At 40.7% G+C, this 14935-nt stretch overlaps 1 protein-coding gene across 1 annotated transcript; it reads right to left on the bottom strand.

Annotated features, from left to right (window-relative positions):
* Positions 1–7225: 7225 nt before the first annotated feature.
* On the bottom strand, positions 7226–14935 carry LOC144593008 (uncharacterized). Its single transcript, XM_078398422.1, has 5 exons — positions 14033–14935; positions 11376–11685; positions 8555–8650; positions 7577–7687; positions 7226–7356 (listed from the first exon to the last, which is right to left on the bottom strand). The coding sequence occupies exons 1-5, from the start codon at positions 14933–14935 to the stop codon at positions 7226–7228; spliced, it is 1551 nt and encodes a 516-aa protein (XP_078254548.1).

Raw genomic sequence — 14935 nt, 5'->3', positions numbered from 1 at the left:
AAACTTTTTTTTTATTTTTTAAATGGACTGAACAACGGGCGGCAGGTGTTGACAATGGTCAGCTAGCAAAAAGGGACAAATGGCTGAACGTGGGCAGGGATGAAGCACACATAGGGGAGCGTATGAGAGAGGTGGGAGATGGGAGCAAGTGAGAGAAGGAGCAGGTGCATGATACAGCGAGCGAGAGAAGTCTTGAGTGCAAGAGAGTGGGCATGTGCGTATGGAAGGAACGAGTAAGTGATGGGCATGCGGCAAAATGGATGAGTCAGGGTGCGGCGACGTGAGGGAGTGTGTGTGGAGGAAGTGTGTGATAGAGGGAGCACCCTGTTATAGGTTTGATCACATTTCACATGGTCCTTGTCCACTTCCCGTGAGTGGAGAGTCTATGTAATTGCCTTGAAGTAAAGCCCACCATGAACTGAATCATTATAATTTGCACGTCAATGTTGTGTCCCTGTTTTGCAGTTAAAACAAACTGCTCCAAAACAGTTGCAGCTTTGCTAAGACCACTTTTCACAGCATTATCTGGGTGTAAAGATGACAGCATTGTTATGACTGCCCTCAGGGTGTGCATACACATCCTCCGCCATACCAAGCTAACTTTTTTACGCCAAATCTAAAAATAATTTGACATGTTCTGTCAAAGATAAGATTCTTTATTGTGAAGAGATTTGCTTGAATATGCACAAATCAGTTCTCCATTGTTAAGTGTAGAAACTTCCCAAAGTTGCTGTGCAACAAATTCTTGATGTTTGCTGCTCCAGGCTTTTGACTTGAACAAGAATTTTCACTTGCAAACAAAAAGCTATGTGAACACAATTCCAGTGTATCAGGAACATTGCTAAATGAGCATCTAGCATTTGTCTATGTACTAGGAAGTTTACCATGTTGTTCAGCCATATTTCTACCATTAAATAATTGTAATAGATTCAATGTAGCGACAACAAATGAAACAATGCTTTAGTATTAACACAGACCAACATTTCCAGTTGCTCCAGGAATCACATACAGTGCCCTCCATAAAGACCCATCATTTATTTATTTGCCTCTGTACTCCACAATTTGATATTTGTAATAGAAAAAAAATCACATGTGGTTAAAGTGCACATTGTCAGATTTTAATGAAGGCCATTTTTATACATTTTGGTTTCACCATGTCGAAATTACAGCAGTGTTTATACATAGTGCCCCCATTTCAGGGCACCATAATGTTTGGGACACAGCAATGTCATGTAAATGAAAGTAGTCATGTTTAGTATTTTGTTGCATATCCTTTGCATGCAACGACTGCTTGAAGTCCGCGATTCATGGGCATTACCGGTTGCTGTGTGTCTTCTCTGGTGATGCTCTGCCAGGCCTGTATTGCAGCCATCTTTAGCTTATGCTTGTTTTGGGGGCTAGTCCCCTTCAGTTTTCTCTTCAGCATGCTCAATTGGGTTCAGATCGGGTGACTTGGCCACTCAAGAATAGACCATTTCTTAGCTTTGAAAAACTCCTTTGTTGCTTTAGCAGTATGTTTGGGATCATTGTCTTGCTGTAGCATGAACTGCCAGCCAATGTTATGAGGCATTTGTTTGAACTTGAGCAGATAGGATGTGTCTAAACACTTCAGAACTCATTATACTACTGCCATCAGCAGTTGTATCATCAATGAAGATAAGTGAGCCAGTACCTTCAGCAGCCATACATGCCCAGGCCATAACACCCCCACCACCGTGTTTCACAGATGAGGTAGTATGCTTTGGATCTTGGGCAGTTCCTTCTCTCCTCCATACTTTGCTCTTGTCATCACTCTGATATAAGTTAATCTTCGTCTCATCTGTCCACAAGACCTTTTTCCAGAACTGTGGTTGCTCGTTTAAGTACTTCTTGGCAAACTGTAACCTGCCCGTCCTATTTTTGCAGCTAACCAGTGGTTTGCGTATTGCAGCCTCTGTATTTATGTTCATGAAGTCTTCTGTGGACAGTGGTCATTGACAAATCTACACCTGACTCCTGAAGAGTGCTTCTGATCTGTCACAGGTGTTTGGGGATTTTTCTTTATTACAGTGAGAATTCTTCTGTCATCAGCTGTGCAGGTTTTCCTTGGCCTGCCAGTCCCATTGCAATTAGTAAGCTCACCAATGCTCTTTCTTCTTAATGATGTTGCAAACAGTTGATTTTGGTAAGCCGAAGGTTTGGCTGATGTCTCTAACAGTTTTATTCTTGTTTCTCAGTCTCATAATGGCTTCTTTGACTTTCATTGGCACAAACTTGGTCCTCATGTTCATAAACAGCAATAAAAGTTTCCAAATGTGATGGAAAGACTGGAGAAAAGACAAGGCGCTGAGAGCTCTCTTATACCTGCATTAAGGAGGCATTTAAACACACCCCTGAGCAATTACAAACACCCGTGAAGCCATGTGTCCCAAACATTATGGTGCCCTGAAATGGGGGGACTATGTATAAACACAGCTGTAATTTCTACAGTGAAACCAAAATGTATAAAAATGGCCTTTAATAAAACCTGACAATGTGCACTTTAACCACATGTGATTTTTCCTATTACAAATCTCAAATTGTGGAGTGGAGGCGCAAACATTATGGAGGGCACTGTAATTTGCCACCAACCCAAATCAGGTAGCCAACCTGCTCAACATGCATTGCCTTCTCATCTTCTGAACCTATCCACACTTTGGTCAGAGCCTGGAAACATACCCTTTGGCATGGATGAATTGACCAATGCACTTTCAACTTCCCATCACCAAGCCAAATTTGTATCCAGTCAACCAAAATACCTTGAATCCCATATGCCTAACATTCTAGAACAGCGTACCATACTTATAACTAAAGATCTAAACATAGCACAAAAAGTAAGGAAATTTGTGTTTGATAGATTATTTCTTTGTTGTAACAATGCTTCTTGGCAATAAATCTTATACCGTTGGAAAGCCTGTTTATTTCCCTTTTAAATGGTGCCATATTTGTAAGGAACATGCATTTGTGGGATGAGCAGCAGAGCTGAGTATGTGGGTTGCGCCCATGAAAAATCTGCCAAATGTTCTCTGCCAATGCCAAACAGCTTATTCTGCCATTGACTCTTGTTCGGTGTTGTTTGGTGGATTGGATGATTGAAGTCTGAAGAAACAAGACATATTGACAATTTAACAATTTATTCATTTAATAAACAGGAGCCTCAGTAGCGTGTGGAAGAACCATACACAGCCACAACAGCCTGGCCAGGGCCGTCTTAACGCATGAGCCTGATGGGCACTTGCCCGGGGGCCCACGAGCATAGGGGCCCCATGCTGATCTGTGTATGTTAAGTGACTTGCAATAAATAAATACTACTTTAAAAATGTAGGTTCAATAAGTGCTTTTTTCGCAACATTTTCGGTCACTAAGTGCTTCTCACAGCGATCTGTAAGTGTTTTTCGCACCCTAAGTCCATCGCTAAGTGCTTTTCGGTAAGTGCTTTTTGCCGGCACGACAGGGGGGGGCTGGTAGGGAAAGGGGGGGTGGGGGAGAGTAACGGTAGGGGCCCCAGTACTCTGCTTTGCCCGGGGGCCTATAATGCTGTAAAAACGGCCCTGAACCTGGCACCTCCTCCTCATGCTGGTCACCAGCCTGGTCACACACTGTTGTGGGATGGCATCCCATTCTTCAACCAGCATTTGTCGCAAGTCAGCCAACGTGGTTGTGTTGGTCACTCTGGCACGAACAGCACGCCCAAGCTGATCCCACAAGTGTTCAATGGGGTTGAGGTCAGGACTGCTGGCAGGCCATTCCATCCTCTCCACTCCCAAATTCTGGAGGTAGTCTGAGAAACCCTGCTCTGTGGGGGCGAGCATTGTCATCTTGGAGGATAGAGTTCGGTCCCAGACTGTGGAGATATGGGATTGCCACTGGTTGCAGAATCTCATCTCGATATCTCTCTGCATTGATGACAAGCCTCGTTTTTCCAGTGAGGGAGATGCCGCCCCACACCATCACACTGCCTCCACCAAAAGATGTTACTCTATCGGTGCAGCAATCAGCATAGCGTTCTCCGCGTCTTCTCCACACTTTGACCCTATGATCCAACTGCCGTAGGCAGAATCTGGACTCCGCTGAACATAACATTCCTCCGCATGTTCAGGTTCCAGTGCACGTGTTGCCGACACCAGCGCAAACGGGCCTGACGGTGAAGGGCAGTCATGGCAGGCCTCCTGGCAGCCCTATGAGACTGGAGATCGGCTGCGTGCAGTCTGTTCTGAATTGTCTGGGCAGAGAGCCGTCGGCCATATCGTCCTGCAAACCTTGACTGCAAATCTGTAGAATACAGCCTACGGTTCCTAAGTGCTGACAGGGTGAGGAAACGGTCTTCTTCGGGTGTCGTCTTTTTGGGACGCCCACTTTGCGGCCTGTCTCTGACATCCCCCGTTATATGGAACTTGGCCTTCACTTTGGAGATGGTACTAGGGCTCACTCCAAATAATGCCGCAACGTGGTTTTGCGGAACACCAGCTTGAAGTTGCCCTATCGCACGGGCCCTATCCAGATCATTCAAACGTGGCATGCCGATTCTTGGAGCAGACACCTACTGACCACTGTAGCAGGGCCCATGCTCACAGATGCTGCCAATCAGGTGCCAATCAGGCACCTGATTGTCAGCACCTGGTGGTACCAGAAGCTCAAAACAAGAGTCAATAGCAACAGCAGAATAAGCTGTTTGGCATTGGCAGAGAAGATTTGGCAAATTTTTCATGGGCGCAACCCATATACTCAGCTCTGCTGCTCATCCCACAAATGCATGTTCCTTACAAATGTGGCACCATTTAAAAGGGGAATAAACAGGCTTTCCAACGGTATAAGATTTATTGCCAAGAAGCATTGTTACAACAAATAAATATTCTACCGAACACAAATTTCCTTACTTTTTGTGCTATGTTCTAAAGAGCAACAGAATTACCCCAAATCCTTCATTAGATCACCATCTGCAATTAAAATCCCCAAATCATTCTAGTTAATCTTTCCTACACCCTCAGTTGATTTTGTAATTATAGTGATGAAAACTGAATAGTGATGGCCTTTTAGTAACTAAATTTAACTACCTTGTTTTTGTCCTTGTGCCTCTATAAAGACCTAGCTTCATTAACCATTTCCTACTCGTCTTTATTCATGCACATATACATCCATGCCTATTCTTGCACCCTTTTAGATTGCTAAATTTGATCTAATACATTTCTCCTTTCAGCCCATTTCATTAGCAGTCTTTTTCATCATTCTCATCGTGTTTTTCTGCACTTGCAAGCTTATCTATCAAATGAACATTTTCCCAATGCTTACTATTAAATTCATTCAATAGCAAAAATGGGAAGTTTTAGTTTACCTTAGTTTAGAGATACAATGTGGAAACAGGCCCTTCAGCCCGCCGAGTCCATGCCGACTAACAATCACGTGTACACCAATCCTATCCTACCCATTAGAGACAATTTACAGAAGCCAATTAACCTACAAGCCTGCACATCTTTGGAATGTGGGAGAACATACAAACTGCACACAAATAGCATCCAGGCTCAGGATTGAACTCAGGTCTCTAACACCGAGACAAAAACTACATGGATAGGACAAGTTTGGAGCGATATGGACCAAACGCTGGCAGGTAGGATTAGTGTAGCTGTGACATGTTGGGCCGAGTGTTGCTGGGTGTGAGCAAGTTGGATTGAAGGGCATGTTTCCACACTGTATCACTCTTATGACTCTACTGCCACACCACCATGCCATCCACAATGTGCTGTCTCAGTACAGAACCCAGGGAACACTTTACTTAACTTCCTTCTGGAAAATTGCTATTCCATAAAGTCTTTCTCTGCAAACCAATTTCTTGTATTTATTTCATAAACTTCAAATTCTGTACAAACTATTGATGGTGTCAGAGGTTATGGGGAGAAGGCAGGAGAATGGGGTTAGGCGAGAGAAATAGATCAGCCATGACTGAATGGCAGGGTAAGTGATGGGCCGAATGGCCTAATTCTGCTCTATCATTTATGATCTAATATCTGAAATTCGCTGCTCTCTACATCTCACAAGTGACTGCAAGTTGAAAGTTTGAAAATTCAAAGCCGATTTAACCAAGTCATTAGAAATTCATTCACAATTTCTCTGTTATTGGATATCATGTTGGGGATAAAAATGCAAATGAGTTCCACATGACCATTAATCCAGATTGGCTTTTGTTTTCTAATACAACCACTTAAAGCAGGAGTAGCAGCTTGAACTGCATGTTGTAAATGGACACAAGCTAATGTCCTTCATTAATAGGTGTAAAATCAGGGTCAGAACTTTGGTTATCACATTTATCGAAGTACCAGTTGCATGTCCTGCAAAACTGAAAATGTGGCACATTACGCCACCTTAGATGATTAGTTAGACAATATGTGCAGGAGTAGGCCATTCGGCCCTTCAAGCCAGCACCACCATTCAATGTGATCATGGCTGATCATTCTCAATCAGTACCCCTTTCCTGCCTTCTCCCCATACTCCCTGACTCCACTATCCTTAAGAGCTCTATCTAGCTCCCTCTTGAATGCATTCAGGAATTGGCCTCCGCTGCCTTCTGAGGCAGAGAATTCCACAGATTTACAACTCTGACTGAAAAAGTTTTTCCTCATCTCCATTCTAAATGGCCTACCCCTTATTCTTAAACTATGGCCCCTGGTTCTGGACTCCCCCAACATTGGGAACATGTTTCCTGCCTCTAACGTGTCCAAGCCCTTAATAATCTTATATGTTTCAATAAGATCCCCTCTCATCCTTCTAAATTCCAGTGTATACAAGCCTAGTCTCTCCAGTCTTTCAACATACGACAGTCCCGCCATTCTGGGAATTAACCTAGTAAACCTACACTGCATGCCCTCAACAGCAAGAATATCCTTCCTCAAATTTGGAGACCAAAACTACACAGTACTCCAGGTGCGGTCTCACTAGGGCCTTGTACAGCTGCAGAAGGACCTCTTTGCTCCTATACTCAACTCCTCTTGTTATGTAGGCCAACATTCCATTTAAGGCACAAATCTTAGATTAGTGTCAATAGCAATTAGTTGAAATGGAAGAGGTAGGCCAGAAGGCCTGTTTCTATGTTGTATTTTTATACAAGCTGAAATTTACACATTTCAGTTTTGAATATTGAAAATTGGAAGCAATTTAAATACACAGGACAGTATGAATTGCTTTTGCACCAATTTATTTTTTACCAGTGTTTAAATCACTCTGCATTGTGAAGGCACTTAAAATGACTTGAGTATTTTTTCATTGCATCCAAGTGCTCTTTTTTGACATGGTATAAAGGTGCAGGCTTTTTGGAACTTTTAGCCCTTCCTCTCCTCAGTGCATTTCCTGAAATGCAAGGAAAGAAAGTCAAGATTTAAAATCAGTTTACGGTTCAGCATTTTCACTAAGAGTCAAAATATTAAAGTCCTAATCTACCAGTGATGGCTGAAATTACTGATAGGCTGAGGATTTTGTACAAATAATGTAGATTCTCTTGGCAATTAACCCATCTTATCAGTTCACAATTACTGTCCCCTTGGATCCTGCTTAATGGTAAGTAGATCACCTTGAAATGCATGCAAATCTGACAAATTCCAGAAATCCATTTCATTAAGCTTCTGAGTTGCTCTCTTCAGAGGGACTGATTTGCAGCTGGGCTTGATTTGTTCCAGCTTCTCTGTACAGAAAAAAAAAACTTAGTTAAACAATGTACAATTTCATCATAAAGTATCACCTGTGCAATGCTGTCAATGAAGGTTTTTTACATTCAAGGAATGTGGGCTTTGCAGACTGAACCAGCATTAATTGTCCTTGAGTAAATGACAGCGAGCTGCCTTCAAACTGTAGTGCAAGGTGTGGGTACACCCACAATTTGTACTGAAACCCTGAGAAAAAAATTGGAACCCATAACTTTCCACTCAAGTGCAGCATTCACTGCCCAAAGTCAATTAAGTACAATGCTACAAAAAGTGGAGTTAACCAAAAGCTAATTGCATTTTAAACAATTCCACTCGTATCTTATCTTACAAAATACAATTTTAATCAATTTTCCATAAAAGACTGAGGGCAGAAGAATAAATATTAAACCCAAGCCAATCAGACCCAATTGAGAACCAGCATAGCAACTAAAGTTGATAAAGATAAGAGGCTGCAGATGTTGGAATCTTGAGCTAAAAATAACATTGGAGGAATTCAACAGGCCAGCCAGCATCTGCGGAGGGAAATTCACAGACAAAATTTATCAGGACTCTTCTTTGAAACTAAAGGATACCAACCCAAAACAGTTTGTCCATTTCCCTCCACACATTCTGTGGAAATCTGCAGAGCTCCTCACCCAGTTAACTTTAGCTGATAATTTTAAATGCTAAAAGATATTATCAGGTTGCAAACCTGGCTTAGCAAAGATACTATCTTGGTAAAGCTTATGCTATGAAGGGCATCATCCCAAATGCATAATTGCATTTCTGTTAAAAGAATAGTGTAGAATTAACTCAATACTTTGCTCAAATCCATATTTAGTGTTAAAATGAAAACATGTTCTTACCAGAGTCTGCATCATCAAATGACTGAGTAGCTGACTTGGGCCTTGCACCAACTTTATTCCAATATTCATCAACAGAATCTTCACTTGCATTTTGTACTTAAAAGAAATTAATGAATCGGATTGAAATTTATAAAATAATTTTTAAATAGATCCAATTAGTCCCCTACCAATTTGAATGTCAGGAAGCTAGTTGTACCCAAATTAACTCATTACTGTTTATGAAGGGAACAAATTATGAAAATGTAGGCAAGAATCACAAAACATTGTCTTCAAATACTGTGCATTTGGATTTTGACAAAACTAAACATTAAATGAAATTTCTGAATATTGTGGTACTTACTGGTAGTGTGGGACCTGTAAAGAAAGTGCAAGGATGTTTAACATTATTGATGGTCAAGTTCAGATGAACTGCTCAGAATAAGAATTGCAGACATCTGCCATCTTGCTGCCAACTGTCAGAATGAATGCAAGAGCAAGCCAGCTGGACCCATTCTCATGACCTTCCCTTGGCTCTGCAAATTCTTTCAGAAACTCATCTAGCTTGCTTTTGAATACTCCAATTAAATTTGTTTTTTTGGTTGTATATTCCAGATTACAGGTTACCTTTGGCAATCATCTGTTCCCCTAGTCCTTGACTTCAACTGAGAATAGCCTCCATCTACATCCTTCGAGCATAAGAAAATACAAGGAATCGGCATATAGCCACCTCAAGTCCCATCCACCATTCAATATGATCTATGCTAGCCTCAACTTTGCCGTTCAAAACCACCAGATTTCTAGAACCACCGCAGTTTCTCTCGACGACCCTCGTTCCTGGAATCATTTTAGTAAATCCCTTGCCTTCTTAAAAGCCTTGCATCTTTCTTGAAGTGTGGCATTTCATTGCTCTTTACTGCCCACCTCCACATACAGAGCCCAGAATTCCAAAACCTCAATTGCTTTCTTGCCTTCTCTACCACTTACAAGACTTTAGTCATGCACCCAGATTAATATTGATGTGTCTCTGAACATTGTTTCCTCTATTTTATAGGGGATTAGATAACTACCTTTGAATTCACAATAAAATTGAATGTTGCCTCTACAGCACATCTAAAAACACTATTGTGGGAAAGATCCAGTAGAACTGATTTACATAAAGCCAATGGTGCAATTTGTCTGAGGAAGAAGCTTCCAATTAGCAGAATGAAAAGACAAAGAAAGAATGAGAATAAAGAATGAAAGTGATGCATAGACAGTGATTTTGAATCTAGATTGCAAGGTTAGGGAAAGCAATGGAGTTAAACTTGGGCAAATACCGTATTTGAAAAGGCAAAAAAATTGCAGTGATAGAAAATAATGTGATTAGCTGGACTACTCAGAATGAATGGTCTCATTTCATGCTGTAACTCATTTGGTTATAAACCTGAATTATAGATTACAGGAGGGTAGATTGGCAACTACATAATTGAAATTTCATTATGGGAGCAGTTATCAGCATGTCCAATTTCAGGACATGAAGTACAAGAGCTAGCAAGTCACATTGCAGCTTTATAAAACTTTGGTTAGACCACATTTGGAGTATTGTGTGAAGTTCTAATGATCCCATTACAGGAATGATGAAGGTTTTTGAGAGGATGTAGAAGGGATTCGCCAGGATGCTGCCTGGATTTGAGGATAGTGTTGTAAGAAAATGAACATACTTGGATTGTTTTGTCTAGAGTACTGGAATTCGAGAAAAGACCTGATAGAAGTATAAAATAGAGGTATAAAATAATGAGGGATACTGAGGATGGTCATAATTCTTTTCCCAGGGTGGGAGTGTCAAATGAGTAAGCTTTAAGGCAAGAGGGGTAGAGTTTAAAGGAGACATACAAGTTAAGTTTCTTAAAAAACTGAGAAGTTCCTGAAAGGAGCTGCCAGGGATGGTGGAAGCAGATACAAGAGTGATGCTTAGGAGATATGCAAATATATAGGAAATGGATCACATGCAGGCAGAGATTACTTTAAATATGCATCTTCAGCTCAGATTGTGCTATAGGGCCTGTTCTTCTGCTGTACGTTTCTATGTTTCATTGTCTTTGAGGCTTACTCTTGAATAGCTGCAGTCCTTGTGAAGATACTTAGTTCTGTTAAGCATATTGTAACATGACTCAGCCTATTCTGAAGATAGATTTCCAAGTTAGCATTGTATGCTTCAGTTAACGGAGACTAGATGTTGGGTGAAACCAAAGCAGAGAACAAGTAGAGGTTTGACAGGTGCTGTCTGTTTAGGAGTTGATACGTTCTTCCTGTAACCCCGTGGGTTTTCTCTGGGTCTCCAGTTTCCTTCCACACTCCAAACACGTACAGGTTTGGAGGTTAATTGGTTCCTGTAAATTGTAAAGTCCCCAGTGTGTAGGATAGAGTTCGTGTACGAGATGGTCGCTGGTCAGTGCAGACTCAGTGGACCGAAGGGCATGTTTCCACACTGTCTCGCAAGTCTAAAGTAAAGGTGTTCAAAGATTTTTATTGAGTGAATAAGAATCAGTCCCAGTGGCAAAACATGCAAATAACAAAATTCAGTTAAGACAATAGTCAAAAGCATCAGTGTCATAAAGAAGGGTGGCAAGAGAAAGTTCATTCATAATTGAAAGGAATGGGATAAATAGGAGATTAGGAAAACTAGCAGGGGAGTGGGTCCAAGTTGATGTCAAAACTGTTTGATCAAGCTTGGCGAGTTTAACAGCCTCTTGAGGAAAGAGTATCAAAACACTCAATTTACTTTTTGACAAATGGGCTTCATAGATTAAGTAAAAAGTATATCCTTTATCCAATTCAATAATACAATACAATGAATCCTTACCGCTCATTGTTTTCCATGTATATTTGTGCCTTTTCCCCCCTTTCTGTTTCCGTTCCAATTTTGAGATTTGCCCGGATTTCCGACGCTCCTGGTGCTCAGTCCCCAACTTAGTTTGTTCTCGTTGGTTAATAATATACTTTATCATGTCTTGTCTTTTCTTTGCTCTCTGTTTTTCTTGTTGCAACCGATTAGAAAACTGAAGTGGGGAGATTTTAGGTGATCTACGACTTATTTTCTTATAGGAAAATCCACCAACCTTTGCCTTTTCTGAATTTTCTGCCCTGGAATCATAATCTTGCTCCTCTGAAACCTGCTTGGAATTAGAGATCAGAAGTTATGCAATATGGATGCCATGTCGCCCACATTGCCCTTGTCAGTTGAAAGAGCTTCCCACCAATCCAAGATATTGGCAAACTGAATACAAAATATGGAAGATAGTGTAGTGGTGGACAGATATTTTTGAAACTGGGAATTTGCAAGTAGTGTATCACATGTAGGAGGTATGATTAACAATTGTGCAGACTATGTAAAAATTGGAGTTTTATATAGCAAAGGCAATGAGGCAAAACACTTCGGGAGGCCAAATTCTGTTACGACAGTAAATAGCAAAGACCTTCAGACCAAAGTTGCACAGTGGGACCTTGGTGTGCTAGTCTCTAGCTCCCTAAAAATGGCATTTAGTATGCTTGCCTTCCCAATGCCTTGAGGCATTGAGTATTAGAGTTGAGACATTGTGTTGTAGCCGTACAAAACATTGGTTTGAATGCACTTGGGATATTATGTATAGTTCCAGTAACCACACTACATGAAGAATGTGGTGGCAACAGAGTGCAAAAGAAATTCATCAGAATATTGCCCAGGACAGTGCATTGTGGTTATAAAGAGGGAGAATAGATAGCCAGTTTATTTTTATTGCAATATATAGGAGCCAAGGGTTGACCTAATAGAGGTCTGTAAAATTGAGAGGCATAGATAGGATACTCACAATCATTTTCTCTGGGCATTGGAATCTGAAAAGAGGGGGTCACGGGTTTAAGACAAGAGGGGAAATTTTAAAGGGTCTGAGGAGCAAGTTTATTCAGAGACAGAGGTGAATATCTAGAACGAGCTGCCAGAGGTGATGGATGCCATTACATCTATAATGTTTGAAAACCATTTGAATAATTACATAGAGGGATACTAATAAGGGGAAATGGGTTTAACATAGATAGATAGTTGGCATGGAGGTGGGCCAAAAATGCCTATTTCTGTGCTGTACATTATGATTTTATAAAACAATGTAGCTTTATATGTGATAGCTTTTCAGGTATGTATCCGTGTTGTCAGATATAGATGTAGTAAGGCTTTCCGCCTCCCATCACCCTTTCAGGAAGAATTCCAAACAGCCCTTTTCGGAAAAAAATCATAGTCATATACTTTCCAATTATATATCTTAAATCTATATTCTTGTTTTTTGGCTTCATCCCTACATTCAGAATCATCTAGGCCTCCGCTTCACCTACTTCCCATTCCAAAAAGGCACAACTCTCAACCAATTTTCCTCTACTGAACTTTTAGTCCTGGCAACATCAAGACTCTTTAATACCCTCACCAGAACTGCAGGACTGTCCACAATACTCAAGATGCAGTCTAACTAGAAAAGCAACCTATTGAAGCATAACACAAGATACAAAAAGTGAAGTTGACTATCCGAATCATTTTATTCATCTCCCTGCTATCCAAAGATTGGTGCCCAGTTCTTCTATCCCTCCATATTTCTACCTTTATACTTATCTATTTCATTGCTATGCCTTCTCCCATTTCTCTAGAAAGAATTCCACCTGCTAATTTTCTACTCAACTGATCATGTGATCTATACTATATAGGAAGGAACTGCAGAAGCTGGTTTAAACCGAAGATACACACAAAAAGCTGGAGTAACACAGCGGGACAGACAGCATGTCTGGAGACCCTTCTTCAGACAATGGTCCGTTTCCTTTATCATTGTTACATTTTTGCACATCTTTCATTGCTCTTTATCTCTCTACATCATTTATATCTCTCGTTTCCATTATCCCTAACCAGTCTGAAGGGTCTCGACCCAAAATGTCACGCATTCCTTCTCTCCAGAGATGCTGCCTGTCCCACTGAGTTCCTTCAGCTTTTTGTGATCTATACTATCCTCTAGTCCAAATCCTTCCTTCACCACACGGTCATCTTTATATCTACAAACTTTGATTTCTTCAACATTTAAATCTCTAATGCAATAATACATGTACCAGACCCCATGGATCCCACTCAATACAGCATCCGTTACCTTTTATTTTCAAACACCAAAACAATGTTACTCTCCAATAGATTCCACAAGGTTTTTATTTTGAAAACTAGCCTGCCATGATGATCAAAAACCTTGCTACAATCCATGCAGCCTAACATTGCCTGCTTTATCCATCCTTTTGCCATCTAAAAAAACCCAAGTTAATTAGTCCCAGCTTCCCTGGCAGCAATTTCTGATTAATTAGTATCTTTCTAAATGAAGGTTTATTTTGTCCCTCTTGAATCAATTCAAATAATTTGCTCGAGTAACTGGCCTGAAATTACCCATTTCAAGACAGTGGAAGCAATTTAAAGTTACTTTCCTGCCCCTCTATGTTTAATTAATAGTTAAAATATCATACCTCAATGGAATCTGAAGAGTATCGGGTTTTTTTATTTCCATTTGATCGGGATGATTCTCTAGAAACTCTACGACATCGTCGCCGTCCACTAGATGCTGACATCTCATGAAATAATTGGCCTTTTCTCAAATCCTCCCTTTCAGAAAGGGCTTTGCTGCTGGTATTCCAAGTGGCAGAGTTATTTCTGCAGACATGTTTTATGCCTTTTCCTTTTAAAAGTTCTTTTTTGCAACAACTACAAAATTGCTCTCTCGCAGAAAGATGTTGATTTCCCACTGTTTTGCTACCAATTTGATCATTGCAGGCAGAGATTGCAGGGCAGAAAGATGAATAGGCATTACACATTAGGTGAGAGTATGACAATTGGTGTCTTCCATGCATGGCATCAGAGAAGGATGATTCCTCATCCTTTGAGGAGATTTCATCAAAAGATACATTGAGAACTCTTGGATGGTGCTGCAGCATTTGAGGACCATCTTTCCAGCAATTACTTTGTGCTTGCTCTTGTAGCCATGCCAGCACACTTGCAGAAGGTATGTATTCTTCAGGTGACTCAAGGGAAGCATCACCTTTCAATACCTCACATATTTTTTCTTCATTTAATGGCTCTGCTGAAATAATCTTTTCATTGTCTTTATTGGTTGCATTCTTCGCTGTTCCATCTTGATTGAAACGTCCACTTGATTTCCTTTGTAATGGAGCTTTTTCTGACGCCTCATGTACAAATTCATTTGTTGGAAATTTGCAGCTTTTATTGGTTTTGCATTGCAAACTGTCCACTTTATCATGCCTGCCTGGGTAGCATGAAACTTCATCTTTTGTCCTAGATTCAAATCCTGCTTCTGGAGATTTGTTTGAATCCAGCAACATTTCACCCTGTGACAGGGCTGGATATGTACACAT

Source organism: Rhinoraja longicauda, chromosome 4 (assembly GCF_053455715.1).
Source record: "Rhinoraja longicauda isolate Sanriku21f chromosome 4, sRhiLon1.1, whole genome shotgun sequence".
NCBI classification, from domain to species: domain Eukaryota; kingdom Metazoa; phylum Chordata; class Chondrichthyes; order Rajiformes; family Arhynchobatidae; genus Rhinoraja; species Rhinoraja longicauda.
The sequence above is the reverse complement of the archived record's forward strand: the minus strand, read 5'-3'. Positions and strand labels throughout refer to the sequence as shown.